We start from the raw sequence: 24456 nt of genomic DNA, 5'->3' as shown, positions 1-24456 counted from the left end.
AGGACGGAAGCTCGACGGAGAAGTTGTTCTGGTCTCAGTATGCTGAGGCCGAACATCTGGTGCTGATGAGCGACCAGCTGAAGAAGATGGTCAAGCTACATAAGGCGGCCGATCAGGCCACGAAGGGCTTTATAGTCCGGCTGTGGCCTGGCGACGCCCTTCCGAACAGCTTCTTCGGCCTGGTGAGGCGGCTTGTGGATGCCTGCCCACGGCTGGAGGTCGTCAAGCGATCCGTCTGCATTGAAGGTGCACGCCGGGCTTTCGCCCGTGTGAAATTGCAGTGGGTCAAGCTAGACGCCGTGAAGCTGATCAAGGAGGGGCCGCTGGAGGGCAAGGAGCACCGCCACCCCGAGATGTACTACGAGGGTGTTCTGCCGGGTGCCCGTCTTATCGCGGATGAGTGTTTAAAAGATGTAATATTTGAGTAAACTCGCTCGTTTTATCCTGTATTTATGAAAACATGTTTCATGTGCGCTATGCAACGCTTGTTTGAATTTAAAATATTACCTTCTGTTTGGCTGTTTATCCAATCTGAGAGATGGCTAGTCCTCGGCTTCTGCCCCCATGCCACGAGTGCTGGGGTGTTCGGGATAAACCTGAGCACTTTTGTTCCCATATTTGGGTCCTTCGAGGGAGGTGCTCAGCACAACGAACAAGGCAACCGGACTAATAATGCTTTATCACTCTCACTTAGCCATAGAATTCTATAATTTTAAATTTCAGCGAAGCCCCTGGTATTCGGAAGGCCGAATTCGGGGCGCGATACACGCCTGTAAGCCGGACGGGGCTGGCCCCTCGCCCTAAGCGGCATAAGTCTTTAGGGACTCAAAAAACCTCGCCGAACAGCGACCAGTCTCTCGCCTTATCATGACAGTCAGTTTTAGCTTTCTCTACTGAGGTGCTCAGCCCGGCAGAACCGGAGCACAATCGCAGTAGTTCTCCTAGCGCTACCTTAGACGATAGAGCGGAACGTAAGGTACCAAAACATAGGAGCCGGGCAAACCCAACATTTGACCAAAGACATGATTCAGAGCTGATGCATATAATGCTATAAGTTCGGGGTGCCGCACTTGTGAAAGTGTTCGGACTTTTCACACCGCATGTGGGGTACGTAAGCCCCTGGTCTATTGGCCGTACTAGAGTGTACGGTTGCAAGGCGTCATTAATGAACACATAGATATATATATATATATATATATATATATATATATATATATATATATATATATATATATATATATAACAAGAATGTGATAATAGTCGTAATGTCATGCATTGTTTATTAAAAAATTGCGTTAAAGCAGAGTGATACAGATAGTGCGATAAGCAAAGAGTAGGACTATGTCCCTTCCAAGGGCAAGCTGAGGAATGATATTAAATTGAATATTTCACTCGTTAGTGTAATCAACCTGGGAATTCCGTGGTATAACGTAGCTGTCTGCCTCCTTGGTTGCTGCATCATGTGTTCGGCCACAGTGCTGCTGGGATGGGATTGGGGTGGCCTCCGTATTGCTACGCAAGCTCAGATCGCGCCAGGCGGTCTATTTGCTGATTGCCCCGAGCGCGCTTGAAGGTGTCCAGGCTTTGAAGCGCCGAACTGGTTGATTGCCTTGAGAGGTTGCTTTGCGCTTCTGCTGCGAGGGCCGCGGTGTGCTCCTCTGTTCGGAGAGAGCGCTCTGTGTCTGTAATAACTCCGCGAGGTCCTGGCATCTTGAGCTTGAGGTATGCATAATGCGGTACCGCATTGAATCTAGCGAATGCGGTTCGCCCGAGCAGCGTGTGATAACCATTGCGGAACGGGACTATATCGAAGATTAACACTTCGCTTCGGAAATTATCCGGGGATCCGAAGACCACTTCCAGTGTAACTGAGCCTATGCAATGGGCCTCTACACCTGGAATGACGCCCTTAAAGGTCGTTTTTGTGGGTTTGATCCTTGAGGGGTCTATACCCATTTGGCGCACTGTGTCCTGTTAAAGCAGGTTTAGACTGCTGCCGCCGTCCATAAGGACTCGAGTGAGGTGAAATTCGTCAATGATTGGGTCTAGGACCAGTGCGGTGAATCCGCCATGATGGATACTAGTGCGGTGGTCCCTGCGATCGAAGGTGATCGGGCAGGAGGACCAAGGGTTGAACTTTGGGGCGACTGGCTCCAACGCATATACGTCCCTGAGCGCACGCTTCCGCTCCCTCTTGGGGATGTGGGTTGCGTATATCATGTTCATCGTCCGTACTTGCGGGGGAAACCTCTTCTGTCCTCCAGTGTGCGGCTGCCGGGGTTCCTCCTCGTCATCGCTATGCGGCCCCTTGTCCTTGTTTTCGGCAATTAACTTGCCGGCCTGCTTGAACACCCAACAATCCCTGTTGGTGTGATTGGCTGGCTTGTCTGGGGTGCCATGTATTTGACACGAGCGATCGAGTATATGGTTCAAGCTGGACGGACCCGGCGTACTTTATTTGAATGGCTTTTTCCGCTGACCGGGTTTAGAGCCTTTGAATCCGGCATTGACTGTCGTATCCTCAGTATTTTCGCTGTTAATGCGGCGCTTATGCTTGTTGCGACATGACCTGCTATTGTCGTCCTTGGTATCTGAGGTACCATGGTTCTTTGATATGTTATTACTGCGAGCCAGCCAGTTGTCTTCTCCCGCACAAAAGCGGGTCATGAGCGTCGTGAGAGCTGCCATAGATTTCGGCTTTTCCTGACCAAGGCTCCCGGGCTAGCCACTCGTCCCGGATATTGTGCTTGAAAGCCGCTAAGGCCTCCGCATCCAGACAGTCGATGATTTGATTTTTCTTTATAAGGAACCGAGTCCAGAATTGCCTAGCCGACTCTTCTAGCTGCTGAATTATGTGGCTCAAATCATTGGTGTCTGGTGGTCGCACATAAGTGCCCTGAAAGTTGTCGAGGAATGTGGCTTCCAGATCTTCCCAACAGCTAATGGAGTCCGCTGGCAAGCTGTTAAGCCAATGTCGCGCTGGTCCTTTGAGCTTTAGTGGGAGGTATTTGATGGCGTGTAAGTCATCACCGCGGGCCATGTGGATGTGGAGGAGGAAGTCCTCAATTCATACTGCGGGATCTGTTGTGCCGTCGTATGGTTCAATGTTTACAGGTTTGAAACCTTCAGGGAATTGATGTTCCATTACTTCGTTTGTGAAGCATAAGGGGTGTGCGGCGCCTTTGTATTGGGCTATATCTTGACGCAGCTCGAATGGGTCTTGCCCGCTGTGTTCGGCTCGGCCAGATTTGCTTTTACTGTATCCGGCGTGACGTTTGTCGTCTCGCAGAGTGGTGCGCCCTCGTGATCCGTAGATCGATCTTGAATGCTTTCCTTGTCCTCCAATATGTCTCGCAGGTCTGGCGTATCTCCCCATGCCTTTTTATTTGAATGGCGTTGGGGTGGAGGCTGAGCTTTTGGATGGAATGCCTCTCTATCGCAGCCACGAGGTGGCCGATCAGCCGTATCATACGCTTCTTCCTCCAGTCGGGGTAGTAACCTGCGCCTTGGGTAACTCTTGGAGGGGCGCTCGAGTTTATATTCCTCGGTCGCGAGCACTTCGGTCCATTTGTCAGCTAGCAGATCTTGATCAGCTTGAAGCTGCTGCTGCTTTTTCTTCAGGCTATTTGCTGTGGCCATAAGCCGACACTTGAAGCACTCTTGTTCGATGGGATCCTCTGGGACGGCAAATTCATCGTCGCCGAGGCTTGCCTCGTCGGAGGGGGGATGTAATTGTCATCCTCCTCCTCTCCATCTGCCGCTCTCTCAGGAGAGCTGGCTCCTTCACCCTCCTCCTCTAAATCTTGCTGGAGGGGATTGTTGTTGTCTTCGGCACTATCCGGAGTATTATCTCCTGTGCCGGTATCACCACTTTTGCTTTGGCGGGACTTAGAGCGACGCCGCTGACGTCGGCGCTTGGGTTGCTTCTTGGAGGGGTCATCCTCCGCTATCTCGTCGCCATTGCCTTCATTGGGTGTATCCACCATGTATATGTCATATGACGAGGTGGCTTTCCAGTGCCCTATAGGTGTTGGTTCATGTTCGTCTCCTACATCGTCGTCCATACCGTCGATGTCTTCGGAGTGAAAGTCGAGCATGTCGGTTAAATCATCGACAGTGGCTACGAAGTGGGTGTTGGGTGGGCGTCGAATTTCTTTGTCGTCCGCATCCCAATCCTGTTGGCCATGATCCGGCCAGGGCTCTCCTGATAAAGAGAGAGACTTTAGTGAATTCAGAATGTCGCCGAAGGGTGAGTGCTGAAAGATATCCGCGGCGGTGAATTCCATGATCGGCGCCCAATCGGATTCGATTGGCAGGGGCGCGGATGGTTCGGGGTCCGGAAAAGAGTCCGGCACCTTGGAGTCGCGGGCTGCGCAGAGGATTATGCTGGTGTTTGGCTCGATCGCCATTGAGACTGCAGCCCCTGAGGCGGTGTCTAACCACTCGTCCTCGATTGGCGCAGTTGGCTCCGAGCTAAGGGTCGGAGCTGATGCGGGCGCGGCCTCTGGGGTACTGTTCGGCGGCAGAGCTAGGTCATACCCATCGCGATAGTGCGGCGCGCCGGGCTGTGGCTCGAATCCGTCGAAGATCAAGTCTCCGCGGATGTCGGCCGTATAGTTCAAACTTCCAAATCTGACCTGATAGCCAGGGGCGTAGCTTTCAATCTGCTCCAGATGGCCAAGCGAGTTAGCCCGCAGTGCAAAGCCGCCGAATACGAAGATCTGTCCGGGGAGAAAAGTCTCACCCTGGACTGCATCGCTATTGATGATAGTAGGAGCCATCAAGCCTAACGGCGACGACACAGAGGAACTCTCAATGAAAGCACCAATGTCGGTGTCAAAACCGGCGGATCTCGGGTAGGGGGCCCCAAACTGTGCGTCTAGGCCGGATGGTAACAGGAGGCAGGGGACACAATGTTTTACCCAGGTTCGGGCCCTCTTGATGGAGGTAAAACCCTACGTCCTGCTTGATTAATATTGATGATATGGGTAGTACAAGAGTAGATCTACCACGAGATGAGAGAGGCTAAACCCTAGAAGCTAGCCTATGGTATGATTGTATGTTATGATTGTTGTCCTACGGACTAAAACCCCCCAGTTTATATAGACGCCGGAGAGGGTTAGGGTTACACAAGGTCGGTTATAAATGAGGAGATATCCATATCCGTACTGCCTAGCTAGCTTGCCTTCCACGCCAAGTAGAGTCCCATCCGGACACGACACGAAGTCTTCAATCTTGTATCTTCATAGTCTAACAGTCCGGCCAACGGAGATAGTCCGGCTATCCGGAGACCCCCTAATCCAGGACTCCCTCGGCCGTCCTTCTTCTTGACCAAGATAATAGGAGAAGCGAAAGGGCTTGAGCTTTTTTGAATGATACCGGCACCGAGCAGTTCTGCCACTTGTTTCTCTATTTCAGTCTTGTGTTCTAGCTTATGTCTGTACGGACGAATGTTCACCGGCTGTGCTCCTAGGATGAGGGGTATCCGATGATCATAGGAATGTCGCGGTGGTAATTCAGTTGGTTCCCCAAACACATCCTCAAATTGGAGTAATACGTGTCGGATATAGTCAGGAATGGCTTGCAGGAGTTCTTCTTCAGAAGTGACCGAGTGTAAGAAAATGACATGTGTGACTGCTTCATTGTTGATCAGACTCTGAAGGTGCAGGTTGTTGATCGTGTGACAAACTGTGGACTGGGCGTCGTGCCCTTGCAGACAAATTGTTGCATTGGCAGCATGGATTTCAATGCGCTTCGCTCGCCAATCCACAAACATGGGGCTGTTTTCCTCTAACCAATCCAAGCCCAAAATGGCATCATAAGTACCCAATGGTAGAACTTTCATGTTGGTGATGAATTCATGGTCTTGAGAGTACCAGGTGCACTGGGGAACTGCAGAAGAACAGATGAGTTCTCCGCCGTCGGCGACGCGCACCGTGCACGCGCGTGCCAGAGATGTCACTCCGTCCAACGACTTGGCTAGCTTCTGATCCACAAAAGATGTGGTACTGCCTGAATCAACCAGTACCAATACCTCATGCCCTTGTATCCAAGCTCGGAGTTGGAAAGCTTTAGCTGAAACCCCGCCCGACAGTGTTGTTCGTGAGATAGCCATGACAGTTTCAGATGCCCCTGGTTCAGGTGTCGTTGAAGCGTCGATGCCTGCGTCGATAGCGAAGAGCTCGAGCAGTTCTTCAACAATATGCAGCTACACTGACGTGGGGCACACATGATCGTGGCCCCAACGTTCCCCGCACTTGAAATAGAGCCTGCGTGCTCGGCGGTAGTCGCGGAGCGCCTTGAGTTTGTTGCTATCAGCCCGTGCACCTTCGACGCCGCGACGATCATTAGCTGTCGTCGGCGCGTTTGCTGAAGTTGGTCTTGGAGTAGGTGGAGGCGGCAAGGGTAGTGGAACATTTGGGCGCAGAACGGCATCAGGCACCCGTGCAACAGGAGTTGGTGGATGAACACGGTGCACTGGCTCCATCACCTCCTCCTGAAGTAATGCCAGGGAACACGCCGTGTCCAAATCGGGTGGTCGCTGCACCAGCACCACGGCGCGGATGTCGTTCCGGAGTCCCTCGACAAAACGAGTCAGATAGAAGTAAGGATGCAATGATTCAGAATAGGAAGTTAAATGATTGACCAAAACTTCAAAATGTTCAATGTAATCAGCAACTGTGGTCGTCTGATGGATGGTATAGAACTGTCTAATGAGCAATTGGTGGCGATCACGCCCAATCAAAGGTAGATAACTTGGAGTGTATGGACTGTAACCACACCGCCGCTGAGCTGGGAAATTCAGGGCGGCCATAGGAACCTAGAAGGAGTTGTGGATCCCAAACATTGCAAAATATTGCTCACACATGGTTTTCCAGATACAAGGATTTTCGCTCGAGAACGACGGAAATGAAATGGATGGGTGGGCTTGCCCCAGACCCACGAGCATCTGACTCGCGTGTGCAAAAGGTGAGAGAGGTGGAACTGGGGATTGGGGCAGGAACTGACCGGTGCCTGGGAGAGACACCGACGGGGTCACCGGCGCCTCCCGGTGAAGAAAAACGTCGCCGTGGTCCGTAGACCCGTGGGGTAGCGTCGCCGCGCGATCCATAACCGCAGGGAGGCCGCTGTCCGCTGCAACGGGCGGCTCGCGCGTCGAGGGCCCCAACGCTGCCGCACCAGACGCCCCTGGCGCTGGCGCGCGCCCTTGACGAAGATCCATCACCGCGTCGCTGAGCTCGGAGACGCGGCGCTCGAGGTCCGGACGCCAGGTGATCAGGTCGTCAAGCTTGGTCGTGTTCGCGTGCACCGCCGCGGTGTTGTTGCGGAGGTCGACCCGAATCTCGTCCATGGACTTGGTGAGTCGGTCCATGTACTCCTTCATCGACGGATCCATCTCCTCGATCTGCGATCTAGCTTGTCGAAGGCGTCGGGTTTCCACGAAATTGGCCAGATCGGAAGTGATGGAAGGGAGGTGGTTGGGCTCTGATACCAGATGTTATGATTACACTGACCCTCTTTTGGTTTAGCTCTCTGAAGTAGTAGCTTAGGTACAGGAGATTACAAGAATTGGTAGGAGTTCTTCGATGCAAGATGAACACAAGAACAAGTGGAAGGGAAAGTAGGTAGCCGCCAGTGTCGTGATCCTCTGGATGACTCGCCTTGCTTAAGTAGCGTGGCCCTTCGAGTACAGCTGGTTGGCCCAGTCCGGCCCAGTGAAGCGGGGGTTGGTCCGTGGTACACGCTTGGCCCGTGTACCGCGCATGTCGTTGGCGCTGTGGTGGGTGCCTTTCCTGGCAGGGGCGCTAACAATTCAGATGCCAAGAAGTCATTAGGTGTATACCAATCAAACATATCACCAGCTCTTGTGCGGTTACAAAGAAAACAAAATCCCAGCTATTTCACAGCAACCATCTGAAATTCAAGAATTGCCCTGGATCAGAGTTCAGGACTTAGGTTATATTTTAGACTGAAGAATGCGCCTATCCGAGCATGCATCATAAGTTGCAGTGCAGTACATACATATCCGAGCATGTCATAGTTTGCAACGAATTCCAGCCCGCAAGCTACTCTAGCTGATGCATCTAACGTCGATTTACAACGATGGCGAACAATCATGACCACTTGCACGGTGCACGGCCACTGGACACAAGCAAAACCAGTGGTGAATCATCGGTAGCCCATGCCATTACTGCACACAGGGAAGACGCAACGATGCGTCGTCAGGAGTAACATCGTCCAGCCGAAAATACTGCCTCGACTCTGGCCAGGAACCCATGCCTCGCCTTGGCAACACACGGTTAGTTAGCCCGCTTGAATGAATCATTGCTGGTTTTGCTGCCTCTGCTGGGGGAAGTTCGGGTTCGGCATCTGATTCTGCAGCTGGTTTTGCATCTGATTTTGCATCTGGTTCTGCATTTGGTTCTGCTGCTGGTTCTGAAGGCCCACCATGCCCTGCTGCTGCAAGCTCTGACCGCCTCCTTGCATGTTCCCGTATAGCCCTTGCTGCTGCTGCTGCTGTTGCTGCTGCTGCTGCTGCTGCTGCTGCATTTGCATTCCCATCATGCTCGTGGTATTTGCGCCTCCCATGCCGTACACTGCAGTAAGCGATAAAGGAGAATTACTTGCTCAGAAAGTATATTTAAAATTAAACTGCGCTAGGGAGGGTCAAGGAGGATTTCATCAAAACTAAAATGACACAGAAACGATACAGAGCGCACAGTTATGAATCATACGTGACTAGAAGCTTTTCGCCTGCACCACTATCTAAAACAACTACAGAGCTAGATACCTGCACAGAAGAAACCCAAATATATCTGCAATAGCAGTGCATCAAAAACCAGCGCATCTAACTTTTCCTCGGGACAACCGTTTTTGTAAATACATGCTGAATTATGCTCCAAATTTAACTGAAGAATAGTTAATTAATGTATGTTTTCTTCTGAACTGTGACTATATCACACCAGCTAAGTAGTCCAAGCAGGATGACACAAGTACACTATATAGCTGTACAGAAAATTACGCATTTCCTTAATTTATTAATAATGACGAAAGCCTAAAAGAGGATGAATGGTACATACTTTGGTCGGTCATCATTTGATGACTCCTCTGAGGATGCCCACCAGTCAAACCAAACTGCTGAACAATCATAAGAAAACAACATTAGAATTTATAAATGCAAGAAAGGATATGCAAAGAATAAGTCACAGCAGAAAAAAAATGGAGAATTATAAATGCAGTGCACTACTGTGTTTCAACAAAAACATCTGCAACCAATGTGACTTGATGATAACAAACAAGAAAGGCATTTACCTGCATTTGCGGCATCATTGACTGTGACTGCATTGTCTGCATAGTCCCGGGTATGTTTGCCATCTAAAATGCACACAAAAAAGGCAGTTCAATCAGGACAGGAATATGTTCAGAATATCCAGAAGAAAACCTGACAACTGAACAAACTCGAATCTTTCTTCATGAGCTCATGAATGTTCGTGAGTACGTCCATAGAGAGTATAATTATCCTCTCGAACAACAACCTTATAATTTTTACATAACGTAATAAAAAGAAAGGTGTTATCTAACCATTTGTGAGTTTGAAGATGCCTGTGCAGCAGTATACATTGCACTGTTTGCAGCTCCAGTGAACTGGCCCAAATGGCTTCTTAACTGATTTCCTTGGTTCAATTGGCTCTGAGACATGCCTGGCTGCATGCGCGCAGCCTGCATCTGCCTATTCTGAAACTGTGACAAGGCTTGTGCTTGGCTGTACTGCATCTGCTGTTGGCCAGCAACCTACAAAAGGTTTTCAACAGCAAGTTATGAGCTTTGTGAAACTAAAAACAATTATATTTCCATGTCTAGAAAATATAGAAGTGGTCAATGGTAAAAATGTCTGTACTTTTTGCTGAGCTTGTCCCTGTAGATCTTGTAACTGAGGAACCGAGCTCTACAAGAAAATTGCAGATTTAGTACAACAACAACAACAACAACAACAACAACAACAACAACAACAACAAAGCCTTTAGTCCCAAACAAGTTGGGGTAGGCTAAAATTATAGATTTAGTGAGCACCGAAAATTGTAGATTTAGTGAGCACCAAAAAGTACCATGTTGGGATAAATAGTGTAGAATTTTTGCAAGACAGCAGTACAAAATCATAAGAAATACGCTCAGGAAACCGATAACATTGTTGTTGCCAATGCCACAAGCGCAACAAAACCTCTTTAAAACTGAAAAGGAAAGTTACCTTACCTGTGCTAGCATCCCAGCAGCTGATGGCCTCAGCTGCTGCTGCTGTTGCTGAGATGCTTGCATCAGCTTTTGCCTCTGCTGCTGTGGTGTCAGATGTTGCTGTGGTGAAGGGGTATTCATCATATTGGTGCCTGACCTAGGGGAGTTAGCATATGGCATTGGAGGAGTAGACACATTTTCAAAATTAGGGGTTCCGGCAGTTCCAGGCGATGGAGCAGATCTGCCAAGTAATTGTCCTCCAGATGCCTGCATGAAGCGTTAACACATCCGATGACTAAGATAAAAGGATCAAACGTTTCATTGAATTCAGGCTAGTGATTGCTATCATCAATCCTCAAATAAAAACAACAGAAGGTACTCAAACCAACACTTAATACAGTTCACAATAACAGGGACTGACATCATATGACCAACCAGTAAACAGGAAAACAACACCTCGCGGGGAACATTAATGGCATGCAACAAAAAAGGAATATGAGCAATAAGATGGATTCCAATTTCAATATGTACACGACTTCTATGAGTGCTAATACTGATGCTACACAAACCTGCATTGGATTTCCCTGGGCGCTGACATTATTAGGTGAAAATGCTGGTGTATTTTTGGGATAGGCGCCTGCAAATATAAATAGCTGTTAGATGCTGATACTGGAGCGTTTTCTGACACATGCTTTAAACGCAAAAGGTTATGATGCACTTGATGTCAGCTAAACATGGCATAAAAAATCCTAATAGAGCATGACAAAATGTGGAAATATCACACGATCTAATCTTACCAGAATTATCACCAAAATTATGAGCCCCGTCTCCAGTAGCAAGTACTTCCATTAGATGGCTAGGAAGAGATGAATGCATCTGCCTTTGGTCTCCCGATACCCGTAATCCTGAGAATCAGGCTATTTCAGCATTGAGGGTCCATAACACAAATAGGAGACGTACATGAGTTATTTAATTTAGAAGTCCAAAAAGCATCAATGTGTTTTCACCTTCACCATAATTTACTGCCGCTCTAAGTAGACTTTCCTGCTCCTGTATCTTTGCAGCTTGTGCCTTGTCCAACATAGGACCAAGATTTGCCCCTTGACGGGCTCCTAGACCATGAGTCTTACGGCACTCAGCGATTACTCTCTCAGCAGTTTCACACGCATTCGCAATCATGTCTATCCGAGCCTGAAAAGGCAGCAAATCCAATTTTATTTATCAGACAACCAACAGATCAATCAATAACAGTGTGATACAGGTTTGCATTTTCCACATCAAGCACCTTTAACTTTTCCATTTGAGAAGGCACGGGCAGATTCGTTATTCCAGACAACAACTGTTCCCTCTTTGTAGTTTCCTCAACTTCCATCTCCGGTAAGAGCTTTGACGACAGCATTACAGGCAGTACTGCGATACACACGCAGGTCAAGCAGGAAACATGATGTGATACTAGTAGCAAACGAAGAATAATCGTATGCATTGACAAAAGCAACATGGGACCATTAAATTGCAGCACATCACAACAATCTAGAGAAATCCTGAAACAGCATTTTGGTAGTTGATTTTCTACTGATCCCCTGTCACACTTATCTATCCCTGAAAAGAAATTAGAACAACAACACCTGCCTATGAAACTGGACAGGGTTCTTCGTATCAGATGTGTCATTTTCACACCTAATTGAAATTGAAATCTCTGAACCCATTCAACCGAAACATCATGCGTGCTCATAGGCCATCATGGTCCCAGAACAATTTTACTAGCCAGAGAAAGGAAAAGATATCGCATGGCACATATATATAACTGAAAAAAAATATTTAAAAAATTCAGAGGAGCTCACTCACTTGCAGCGTTCTCGGCGTTGACGTTCCTGGGGTACACGACGAACCCCTTGTTCACCTTCTTGATGTCCTCCACGATGTTGAAGAGCTCCATGCTCACCATGGAAAACTGCCCGAGCACGTCCTGCCTGCCAGGCGCCATACCATACCAGTCAGCAACCAATCGAATCGCGCAGCAGTAGCATAACTATCGCACACGGGCCGGAGGATCCACCGAAACCCTAGGTCGGGGATTCACTCTAGGCGGCGGCGGCGGCGGCGGCGAGCAATGGAGGGAGGGGAGGGGATGGGTGAGCCCGAACCACTTGGGGGAGCCGCTGGGGTTGACGCGGGCGATGGCGTCGAAGTCCTCGAGGATGCGGGAGATGGCCTTGTAGAGCCCCACCGCGCGCGCCCGCATGCCCTCCAGGTTCAGCTGGCTCTGCACCTCCCCGTTGAGCCGCTCCGCCCGGGGAGGCGCGGGCTGCTGCTGCTGCTGCCCTCCCGCCGCGGCGCCCGGAGCCGCCGCCGCGTCCATCGCCGGAGGTGGGGCGGAGGAGGAGGGGTGAGGGGAGGTTGAATCGGAGGGTGTTCGGATCGCCGGCGTCTGGCAAAGGGTCCGGTCCACTCGAACACTCAGCGGTCAGCCCCTCTTCCCTCTCCACAATGTCTAAAAAAATGTTTTTCTTCAAGATATAAGATAAGGAGCTTTTGAACTGAGATGAGATGAACTGAAATTCCAAAATACTCCCTCAGTCTCAAAATAAAGGTCTCAAGTTTTGCATAACATTGTACTGAAATTAGTATAATATAAATATAAACGGTTGATGACATCAATTATAAAATAATATGAATTTTTTAACTCAACCACAAAATATACTTTTTTTAAACCTCTCCATGTACATGCCCGGCTAACTACATGCGCCCTCAGAGCATCCACCCATGAAGGATTTTATGTCGTCAGGTCATCACAAGGACCAATCTCCGTCATTTGGTTTGGACTAGCGGGTGAAAATTTTGTTCCTGTAGCATCCTTGTTCGGTTGGTACTCGTCCCTTTCACATTGAATCCAAAGACATATGTTCTTCACACTGGGGGTAAACGTGCCCTTCTTTCTTACTTTATCCTAAATCATTCTCCTCCACTTCTCTAGAGGTTTCACGCCACCGCCAACATCGTCATTTCACTTATTCGCCGGACGAGGCTAGGGCACAAACTCATGCCCTATCCTTCGACACACCTTCTTCTCAAGCTAAGTGAATTTCGCACACGTCCTCTTTGTCTTCCTTCTTACGCACCGACATCTTCTCCTCACGCACCCCAAAATCATTAATGATGGGAGAAACCAATATGTCACCTCTCACCTTCATCGCCAACAAGATCCCTTCAGGCACTACGCCTCGATCTACTTTCCTCTACGACAAACTTCAGATCGTAAGATCGACAAACCATTATTCATTGGCAGTACCCTCTCTTGCACCTTCTTAAACTAACTAAACCTAGCACCCTTCCTTTTCATCTTCTTTCAGACATCTCACTCTGCCACCTTTCGGGGGCCCAGCCCACACAGTTATTTACCTCTCTTCTTTACTCTTACCAAGTGAGTTCTTCTCACATGGTTGACGGGTGTGCCTCGGCCATCAAGTTGGGATGTCACACCAAATCACTAATAAGGCAGGGAAAAACTTAATGTGAACCCTTGTCATCTTCACATCCCCTCTCCCTTCCCGCTACTAACTAATCACCCTAAGGTGGTTCGCTCCATATGCATTACTGTGGAACAGTCATAAGAACATCTCCAGTGGATCGCTCCATACGCATTATTGTTGAACGGTCATAAGAACATCTCCAGTGGATCCCTTTTCCTAAACAATTATGGTATAAGATGATTTGGGTTAAAGAAACTCTGTTCCAAGAGATCCCCTTTCCCCAAAAACTTTTCGGTGATCACTAAAAACACCCCAACTCACCCCTTCATAGAGGGAGAGACGCAACTTCCCCTATACTCCCATCCATGTTGGCCCGAGCCAAGAGGCTGGTTTTTCACCGCCTCGTGTCCCCCATATGCAACCTTCCGCTTCGACTGACATGCATCCTCATTGCTAACGAGCACCACACCACCATCGGGCCCGCATGGTCGCGCCACCACCAGGTTTAGCCACTACTCCATCTCCCCTCGACACCGGTGTAGGTCGGAGTACACCTTCGAAACAACTAGAGAGCACAATGCCAACAAGTTGCTCGACGAAATTCCTCGCCTAATATTTATGCAATGAAGAATTTCAGAGTTCATCGACAATGTAATAGTTCATACATACTTTTTGCAGATGAGTTTGCTTTCTGAGTTGTTTTTTGACAACTCGTCATAGGGGCGATGACAATGATTTTGAAATGGAAACTACATTGTATGTGTTATATGATGTCAAATAAGAGGTTGAAGCATCATGGCTCAGTGTCCGGTCGTGTGGTAGTTCATCGGAATAAGCAAGTCGGGCATGATAAGCTTATGTAGGGTTATTTTGGAGAGAATCAATGTTTCGCCATAAAATTGTCCATGAAGTTCATTGTCTCTACTTCATGCAAAAATGGGATGCAGCTGGTCAACTTGGTCATAATGCTTTGAAGAAGGTTGTGTCATCGATGTGCATGCTTGCAATGGTTGTCGAGCTGATTCTATTGCTGGCTGGATTGGAATTGTAGAGATCACAGTCAATTAAAAGTTTGAATAAATTCGTGAAGTGTTGTCATTGATATCTTTGGAGGGAGATATCTCTAGCACCAAATGAAGCTGGCACCGCAAGGCTTCTGCAAATGGGTGCATCAAATGGCTTTCCCGGTATGCGTTGAAACATCGACTTGCATTGGAGGTGGAAGAATAGCCGTGCAGCAAGGGCAGTTGCCATGTAACCTGCAAAACACATGGCAACTGGCAGCTTTGAGTGTGGGAGAGGAGGCGGGCGTGTGGGCGAACTGATAAATGCCCACACACCAGCCCCTGTATGGGCGAACTGTGTGGGCGAACTGCTAAACACCCACACACCAGTCCTTCCGTGTGGTGAAAACGAACGTTTAGGCGACCGGATGAATGCCCACACACCAACCCAGTCCTACGTGGCACCACAAACATGCCAAGATTCGTGCAACCATAAACGGACGTGGATCCACGCGTGTGAACGAGATGCAAACGCCCATACGTGTAGGCATTAGTGTTTCCGTTTCATAAATGATGAATGCTGTGTGTTTGAGACAAAACTATACGAGTTATTTTGATGGTAAATGGATATGTCTATGTCTACACAAGTGTTGAAGATGCTCTAAGGTAATTTTCCACGCTTACCCTTTGGGAGATATATTTTTTGATCTTATAGAAATTAACAATTCACTATACAAGAAAGCACACCCACATCTATTATTAAATACTTTTTCCGTCCCAAAATAAGTGACTGTACTCGCTTATTTTGGGACAGAGGGAATATTTAAGAAAATGTTGACAATTGCAGTTTGATCAGGTGTAATCTGGTTTCACTGTTTGCAGAGTTGGCCCACTTGATAATCGTCCTAGCCAATATGGTCGGTTGAGCCAATTACTACTACGTTGTACAGATGCTGCATGTATTGATTGATTTACATCCGCAGCTCTTCGAAGAAGTCTTCGTCGTCGTCGTCGTCCAGCGGTGGTGGGGGAGGGGCGGCGGCAGCGCGGCGGGCGGCGACGGCGGGGTCGACCTCGACCTCGGCCAGGCCGTCCCGGAACGCCCTCGCCATGTTCTCGAAGTGGTTCCTCGCCACGGTCGTCAGGCTCGACAGTCTGGGCCTGAACTCCAGGTACTTGTCGGCGACCGCGCCGTGCTCGCCGGCCGCTTCGGCGACGAGCTTCGCCCTGTCCTTCTCGGCGCACTCGTGCAAGCGCTCCAGCGACTTGTCGGCCTGGCTCTGCAGGTCCTCGAACAGGTCGCGCTTGGCCGGGTCGTCCAGGTAGTAGCCGAAGGCGTACGTCCACCGGAGCATCCGCCGGCACTCGGCCACCTGCCGGTACGCCTCCTCCAGGAAGTCGAGCTCCGTCTCCACCACCCCGAACGCGGCGGCCACGGCCTCCCTCTGCGCGCCGTCCTTGCCGAGCGCCGCCGTGTCCTCGAGCGCCTTTTGCCGGGACCGCTCGTGCGCGCCCCAGCGCTCGTAGTAGTGCAGGTACCGGTCGACCGACGCCTTGGCCTGCGCCCGCCGGAGCTCCTCCTCCGTGTACTTGCCCTCCGCCCTGGCGGTGTTGTAGGTGTTGCAGTTGTAGTTGCCGCCGTCGTGCTTGTCCCAGGGGCCCAGGCAGAGCCAGCAGAACTGGTGCTTGCACGGCGGCGAGCACGTCATGTGCATGCACCCCTGGTTCTTCTCGATGGGGCGGCGGCACTCCGGGCAGTGCTTCGTGTTGGCCAGCACCCACTGCGCCGTCTCCGAGTCGGAGCGGTTCTTCTCCAGCCACTCCCGCACCGTGTCGCACGCCACCGGGCGGTGCGCCTCCTCGCCGCAGGCGAGGCAGAAGCCGTGCCCGCACGCGCACCACGCGTCCAGCTGCACCGTGCACTTCTCGCCGTCGAACTCCACGGCCCGGTCGCACCCGGGCGCCGGGCACCACCGGATCCTCTTGCTCTCCTCCACGTACGAACGGACCAGGAACTCGCCGTACCGTTTCGCATCGTCGGCGTCGGCCACGTCGTCGACTAGGTCGCGCACCACGGCGGCGGAGCAGCCCATGTCCGGGCACCGTATCGACAGGCAGCGCGCACCGTCCCCGACGGCGGCGCGCACGTAGCCGCTCCAGCACCCGCGGCAGTAGAAGTGGGCGCACCCGGCGGACCGCATCTCGCCGGGGGCGTGCGCGTCGAAGCAGATGTAGCAGGTGAGGGGCGCGTCGTTGACGGCCACGGAGACGGCGTCGCCGTCCGGGGGCAGGCCGACGGCGTCGCGGACCTTGTGCTCGTCCGAGAACCACCGCTCCCACACGCCCTGGGCGCTCCACTTGAAGTGGCGGAGCACGGCGGCCGCGAGCCCCGGCGGGAGCGCGATCAGGTCGGCCACCCGCGCCGTGTGCTCCTCCTGCCGCGCGCGCACCTCGTCCATGGTCAGCACGGCGTACTGCGTCGCCGTGAACCTCATCTCGTCCAGGACTTCGCCTTCCTCATCCACCTCCTCCAGCCCCTCCTCCTCGTCCCCCTCGTATTCATCGTACATGCCGTCGTCGTCGCCGTCGCTGTCGCCATACAAGCAATCATCGTCGGCGTCGTCGCCGGCGCCGGCGTCATTGTCGCTTTCGTTGGAGGCGGTCCGGAAGCTCAGACGATCGTCGTCGTCGCCGCCCTCCTCGGGGCTGCTGTAGTACTCCTCCTCGCTGTCGCTCGTCAGCGCCATGGCTGCCCTAGTAGCTAGCTAGCTAACCTGGCGATCGACCGATCGATCTTGCACGTCGTAGCTAGGTAGGTACTGGTGGTGGTATGAGGGTTTGGCCCGAGCGCCAAGCTCTTATAGATGCTGCATGGCGGCCATGGGGGCCGAGTCGGGCTAGGGTTTTGCACTGCCAATCAATTTGTGTTATCAAGCAAGAGCAGATCATAGTCGGATACTTGTAGCTAGTAGCAAACGTGCGCTTCGCGTCTCGAGGGGAAAAAGACACGTGTCCGTTTGTTACTGTCTGAAACATTTTTTTGGCTTGTTTAATGAATGGATTTATTTATGGGAAACGTTTAAAATCGGCGTGCCGGCCGAAGCTTCGGCCGGTCACACCGCTCTCTGGCGCAGCCACTCGTTCTTTTCTCCTCCACGCGTCACGGGCCCCATCCACCGCCTGTGCCATGCCTTATCTCTTCACCCCTGAGCTCCACCACTCATTTCACCTCATTTCCTCTGTCACTCTTTTCTCCCCAAAATAACAGTAGCGTGGATCCTCTCTCTCAGGATTTCCTCTCCAATATCCACTCCTCACCTAATCTTGCTTCTCCGCTCATCTCTAACGCAACCAAATCCACTGCTCCAGTGGCTGCAGATCGCACCTTGTGTTGCTCCGACGAGCGTAAGGCCCTCACATGCCCCGCTCTATTCTAGCGAGCAGCCGCCTCCACCTGCCCGCGCGCTGCTCCGGCGTGCGCCGTCCTCCACCGGGTGATGGGCCGGCGGTTACGTCTTGCATGAGCAAACGAGATGCTGGAATCGGCCTCGGCGGGTGCTGCAATTAGCAATTTTTTTGCTACAACCGGTTTTTGTTTTTGCTGGAATCAGCAACGTTTTTTGCTAGGATCCACATTTTTGGAAGTGCTTTTTTGCTACAACGATTCAAATTTTTTGCTACCATCGTTTTGTTTTTTGCTGCCATCGTCCTTTTCTCATTTTTGGCACCCATCTCTGAATTTTTTTGCTGGATCCATCTTTCTACTAGAACCACTTCATTTTTTTTGTTACCAGAGTCTTTGATTTGTGCTACCACCATCTCCGTTTTTGCTACTGCCCTGTCTTCCGAATTTTTTTTGCCGGATGCATCCTTTTTACCTTTGAACCACCTCAAATTTGCTACCACTGTCTTTGTTTTTTGCTACTAGTGTATTTGAGTTTTGCTACCATCCCTTTTTTTTGTTTTTTGCTGCTAGTGTATTTGAGTTTGGCACCCATCTCTGAATTTTTTTGCTGGAACCAGCAATTTTTTTTGTTGGAACTGGTGTTTTTGTTAGCTACTACCTCATCTACAAACGGCGACAGCGATGAACTTTCACTGAATGGCTGCAACTGGAGGCCGATTTTGGTGGAACCGACATCACATTTTTGCTGCATCGGTGTTTTTTTTTTGCGGCAACCGGTTAGTTGTTTTGCTACATGGCGATGGCTCGGTGCAGCGATGTTGTCCTGCCAGATCCAGCGAGGATCCGTGCTGCGGGGACGACGAGCCGATGGTGCCTCGAATCAGCGGCACGCGCGGCCATGGCGGGCTGCGTGAGCGGGGCGGGTGCGCCGGAGATTCCCTTTTTTTTGGTTCTGGCATGATGTGCGGGACGAGGAAGAAAAAATATGCCCAGATCCAACGGCAGATGAAACTGCAATCGTACGGGTGCGCTCTGACCGGCCGAAATTCGGCCGGCGCACCGGCGCCTAGTAGTCGCCTTTATTTATGCCCGTGCGTCGTTTTGTTGCGAAAATCACACCGTTCTTATTTATTCTTCATTCATCCTGTGTCCAGTTGCGTTGCACTGCACCCGACGAACGTGTTCACCTTTTTACGAGAATTCTTTTTGAATTGGTTAGATTGCTTACCACATGTGTTATATGGTTTTTTTTTACAAAAATTCACAAACATTAAAAAAGATGGCAAATTTTAGCATGCTCTGTCTTATTTTCTCTTTTCATGTGGAAGGTAGTAGCATCTCCAACCGCTGCGCTAAAAAAGCGTCGCGCCGCAAATTTGTCCTTTTTAGCACGCGTGCAATCGGTAGAGAGGCTTCAGCAGATGCGCAATAAGCGCGCGCCGCGCGGTCCGAATCGCCATCACGCGCTGTGTATTTGGTGCGCTCGCTTCCGAGCGCCGCACACTCGAGTGCTCGCACCGCACTCTCTCCGCCGCGCCACCTTAGCCTCGCCCGCGCCGCCGCCGGCGAATTGACCTGGTGGACGCCCGCGCCGGCACCCCCCTCACCCCTTCCTACACCTGCGACCCCTCCGCCGCCGCCGCAAACCCTAGCGCGGGGAGGTTTGGCTCCGCCTCCGCCGGAGCTCCTCCAATTCCAGCGGCTTGATTGTTGATGTGCCTTTCGTTGGTGTGAACTTTTGTGTCATGAACTTGGTTTGAATTTTGAACTTGGTTGGATGATGTTGTGGGCATGAATTTGAACTTGTGGGCATGAACTTTTATGTCATCAACTTGTTTGTGTGATTCAAATTATGCCATGTCTTTGTTTTGAAATGTTTAATGCAGCATATGGCATGTGTGGGCTGCTCGCGCGCGCTCCATTTTACCGCGGCTGCTGGAGCCAGCGCTCCCCGTCGCGTCAAACCAGACAATTGACGCGTTTAAACTGTTTTTAACGCGCCATGCGTTGAGCGGCTGTTAGAGATGCTCTCAAAGAACATAATAGATCTCAGCCAATGATTTAATTAAGGAAAAACACTTTTTTTTAGGGTAAGGAAAAACACTTGACTTCCACTGCAAACCCATATTCAGGTCATGGACTTGTAGAGCCTCCCTCCCCTTGCCACAACGGATGACAGCTCGCTCCATATCCACCGCCCGCCGCAGCCCTCATCACATCCATACGTCAAGCTCGCGCAGACTGCCTCCTGCTTTCGCTGTTTTTTTTCGAAGGGCGTCCTCCGTTGCTTTGCTACGTCGTGTTTGTTTTTTTACTTTCGATCCGATCTTTCTTTTGATAAGAAAATAGGCAGTTTTCTGATTAATTTAATCCATGAATAAATCATGAGCATGACATTGACAGTATTGATAACACACTGGTTGCGATCTAACAGAGCATGTACTACGCATATAGTAGAAATATCTACGCATATCGCTAGTACTGCTACAACAGAAAGAAACATGAGAGGGATAAACGATGTATACCTTCCAATCGGCCAAGCGGCGGCGGTGGCGGCGGCAGTAGCCGCGGCATCCTCGGCGGCCTTCTTGTCGGCCTCGGCCTTCTCAGGGGCGGCACGGTCGGTGTCGGTCGACATGGTGATGACGAAGGTGATGTGGACGTAGATGAACAGAAGCGAGCAGTCGCGTAGTCGCTACCCAAAAACCTAATCGCCCCTCTCCCGTACAGGATCCGGAGAGGCGGGGTTTTGGAGGCCTGCTCTCCCGTCAACCGTGTACGCGGTGAACGGGACGGAGTCGCCGGCGGCAGCAGCAGCAGAGGAACGACGAGGGCGTGGAGGCGGAGATGCGTTCTGTTTTTGTGGCGGCTAGGGTTGGCAGCGCCCCCACATATATATGTGCGGCTGCGCATGGAGAGACGTGGGCTGAACCCACGTCCAAGTCGGTAGCCCACGATCCGACGTCTCAGATCGTGGCCCCACCTGTCAAAGACTCTCCGTTCCTGACCGGCAAAAAGAAGCACATAGGAGTGAGCTCGGCTCGGCTCAATCCCGCAACCCGCGGCGCGGCGCATCGTGACGAGGCGTGGCGTGGCGAGGCGAGCGGAGGAGGAGGAGTGCGCGAGAGCCTCATCTTTTCTCAAGCTCCAATAACATGAGGAAGAGAATCCCTTATAAACCACTCCAACTCTCCTTCCACTTTCAGGGTGGGACTAAACTTCCCACCACCTTGTCATGCCACCTACATGGGCCCTTAGAGATCAAATCTGAAATTGTCATATAGGCTCTAGGCCCATCTCATATTTCAACAATCCCCCACCAGATCTCAGGGGCCCAGTTTGTCCTTTGTTCCAAACGCTGTTTTGATATACCAGCATCTTAGTGGAGACCGATTAAGGTTGAGCTCCACCTAGACCAAGTAGTTACACTCCTTCACAACTGAACAATGGACTATACCTTGAATTGTCAGTTTGGCGTCAAGAAGTTTCACCACAAGTCTCACTGGTATGAGGCTGCCGAAGGCCGACCCCTCGGGTGGAGCATATTAGTCACACTCCTGGCCTATTCATGAGCTTGCTAGGGATCACCCCAATCTCATAGACTGTGACCAGCAGTCGGGCTCATATAGGTGTGTTCCTCCAAAGATCGCTCTATAGGTTAGCATCTTGCTTATGCATATAAGCCTTGGAACACATTAAGACAGTAGTCATCCTTCCATACAGTTTCCGAGAGTATTGCATCTCCAACGGAGTGGGTTAGTAAAGTTACTCTCCTCAGTTCACCACTGGCTTGTTTTCCCAGGTCCTACTTCACGGGATCTCCGACCACATAGGTTGGGTTACTACCATGGCAACTCATGTGGGTCTCATACCCATCTCCCTTGATGCGTTATCTATCACAACACGTGATAGCCCTTTAGTAAAGGGATCTCCCAGATTCTTAGCCGTTTGAATATAATCCAACGCTATCACTCCGGAGTTACTCAATTTTCTGACAACTTTCAATCTCATTCTTATGTGTTTGTTGGACTTCATGTTGTCCTTTGAACTGTTCACCTTGACAATAACTGTTTGATTGTCACAGTTCATAAGGATGGCCGGAACCGGCTTCTCAACCACTGGCAAGTCCATCAACAGATCCCGAAGCCATTCTGCTTCGCCACCCGATGTGTCTAATGCTGTTAATTCTGCTTCCATTGTCGATCTTGTTAAGATCATTTGCTTGCAAGACTTCCAGGAAACAGCACCACCTCCAAGAGTAAATATATACCCAGTTGTGGCCTTCATCTCATCAGCATCAGAGATCCAATTCGCATCACTATACCCTTCAAGTACCGAGGGGTATCCGGTATAGTGAAGTCCATAGTTCATAGTACCTTTCAGATAGCGCATAACTCTCTCAAGAGCATGCCAATGTACATCACCCGGTTTGGAAACAAATCGGCTCAGTTTGCTAATAGGAAATGCGATGTCAGGCCTCGTTGCGCTCGCTAGATACTGTAGTGAACCAACAATCTGAGAGTATCTCAATTGATCTATAGCTGTGCCTTTAGACTTTCGAATCAGCACACTAGAATCGTATGGTGTTTGAGATGGTTTGCAGTCCGAATATCCAAAACGACTCAACACCTTCTCAACATAATGGGATTGCAAAAGTGTAATCCCACCCTCATCATCTCTCAATAGCTTAATGTTCAAGATAACATCAGCCACTCCAAGGTCCTTCATCTCAAAGTTCTGAGATGGGAAAGACTTAACCTCCTCGATCAACTTGAGATTAGTCCCAAATATCAGTATGTCATCAACATACAAACACAGTATAACTCCTTCGCCCCCACCATAGCGATAGTATACACATTTGTCAGCCTCATTAACAACAAAGCCAACAGATGTCAACATTTCATTAAACTTGTCATGCCATTGCTTAGGCGCTTGTCTCAGGCCATACAAAGATTTCACCAACTTACACACCTTTCCTTCCTGACCATCCATCACAAAGCCATCAGGTTGTTGCATATAGATTTCCTCCTTTAGCTCTCCGTTCAGGAAAGCCGTCTTAACATCCATCTGATGAATGAGAAGACCATGCGAGGCCGCCAACGAGAGTAATACTCAAATGGTGGTCAGTCTGGCCACAGGTGAATAAGTGTCGAAGAAATCTTCTTCTTCTTTCTAGGCGTAGCCCTTGGCCACAAGCCTAGCCTTGTACTTTTCTATCGTACCATCGGGCCTAAGCTTCTTCTTGAACACCCACTTGCATCCCAATGGTTTGCAACCATAAGGACGTTCAGTAAGCTCCGAAGTCCCGTTAGCCATGATGGAATCCATCTCGCTACGGACCGCATCCTTCCAGTAGTCAGCTTCTGGAGATGCATACGCTTCTGAAATAGAAGTGGGATTATCCTCCACGAGGTATATGAAGAAATCATCACCAAAGGTCTTTACAGTCCTTTGTCTCTTGCCCCTACCAAGGGATTCCTCATTATCCTCCTCAGGATTTTCATCATGTGTTTGATTATAATATTCCATCGGAATGGCAGGTTCAGGAGTCTCCTCAGATTCCTGTCTAGAAGTGCTTTGTACATCTCTCATGGGAAAAATGTCCTCAAAGAATGTAGCATCTTTAGACTCCATAATTGTACCGATTTTCATGTCAGGTACCTCAGATTTCACTACTAGAAATCTATAGCCAACACTATTCATAGCGTAGCCCAAATTAACACAGTCCACTGTCTTTGGTCCAAGCTTACGCTTTTTGGGGATCGGCACATTAACTTTCGCCAAGCAGCCCCAGGTACGTAAGTACGAGAGTGTTGTCCTTCTCTTGGTCCACTTCTCGTAAGGAGTGATCTCGTTATCCTTTGTCGGAACTTTATTCAGGACATGACATAATGTCATTATAGCCTCCCCCCACCATGCCTTGGATAAACCCGACGTATCTAACATGGCGTTAACCAAATCAGTTAGAGTACGGTTTTTCCGCTCGGCAACCCCGTTTGACCGGGGTGAGTAAGGAGGCGTCCTCTCGTGAATAATGCCGTGTTCCGCACAAAAGGCATCAAACTCTTTCGAGAAGTACTCTCCACCACGATCTGACCGGACTCGTTTAATTTTCTTTTCAAGTTGATTCTCAACTTCTGCCTTATAGATTTTGAACTAGTGTAGAGCCTCATCTTTAGTATTTAACAGATACACATAGCAATATCTAGTGGAATCATCTATCAAAGTCATGAAATATTTCTTTCCACCTTTAGTCAACACACCATTCATCTCACAAAGATCAGAATGTATGAGTTCCAGTGGCGCCAAGTGTCTCTCCTCTGCTGCCTTGTGAGGCTTGCGAGGT

General features: G+C 50.1%; 2 protein-coding genes across 3 annotated transcripts; both read right to left on the bottom strand.

Moving 5' to 3' along the window:
* Positions 1–7915: 7915 nt before the first annotated feature.
* LOC119302910 (mediator of RNA polymerase II transcription subunit 8-like) lies at positions 7916–12702 on the bottom strand. 2 transcript variants are annotated; one of them, XM_037579961.1, is made up of 12 exons: positions 12375–12702; positions 12076–12200; positions 11516–11640; positions 11238–11421; positions 11028–11135; positions 10800–10867; positions 10252–10497; positions 9899–9946; positions 9583–9792; positions 9313–9375; positions 9081–9135; positions 7916–8597 (listed from the first exon to the last, which is right to left on the bottom strand). In XM_037579961.1, exons 1-12 carry the CDS (start codon positions 12587–12589, stop codon positions 8323–8325), a joined length of 1722 nt encoding a protein of 573 aa, XP_037435858.1. In that variant the 5' UTR covers positions 12590–12702; the 3' UTR covers positions 7916–8322. The 2 variants fall into 2 exon arrangements, with proteins under 2 accessions (XP_037435858.1, XP_037435857.1); XM_037579960.1 differs by having other exon boundaries at positions 9081–9138; positions 12375–12701.
* A 2734-nt stretch (positions 12703–15436) lies between these two features.
* On the bottom strand, positions 15437–17606 carry LOC119297912 (probable E3 ubiquitin-protein ligase ARI5). The gene has a single exon (XM_037575511.1). The coding sequence runs from the start codon at positions 17449–17451 to the stop codon at positions 15676–15678; it is 1776 nt and encodes a 591-aa protein (XP_037431408.1). The 5' UTR covers positions 17452–17606; the 3' UTR covers positions 15437–15675.
* Between the last annotated feature and the right edge of the window lie 6850 nt (positions 17607–24456).

This window comes from Triticum dicoccoides, chromosome 5A (assembly GCF_002162155.2).
Source record: "Triticum dicoccoides isolate Atlit2015 ecotype Zavitan chromosome 5A, WEW_v2.0, whole genome shotgun sequence".
Taxonomy (NCBI): domain Eukaryota; kingdom Viridiplantae; phylum Streptophyta; class Magnoliopsida; order Poales; family Poaceae; genus Triticum; species Triticum dicoccoides.
This window is presented reverse-complemented; position numbering and strand designations above follow the sequence as displayed.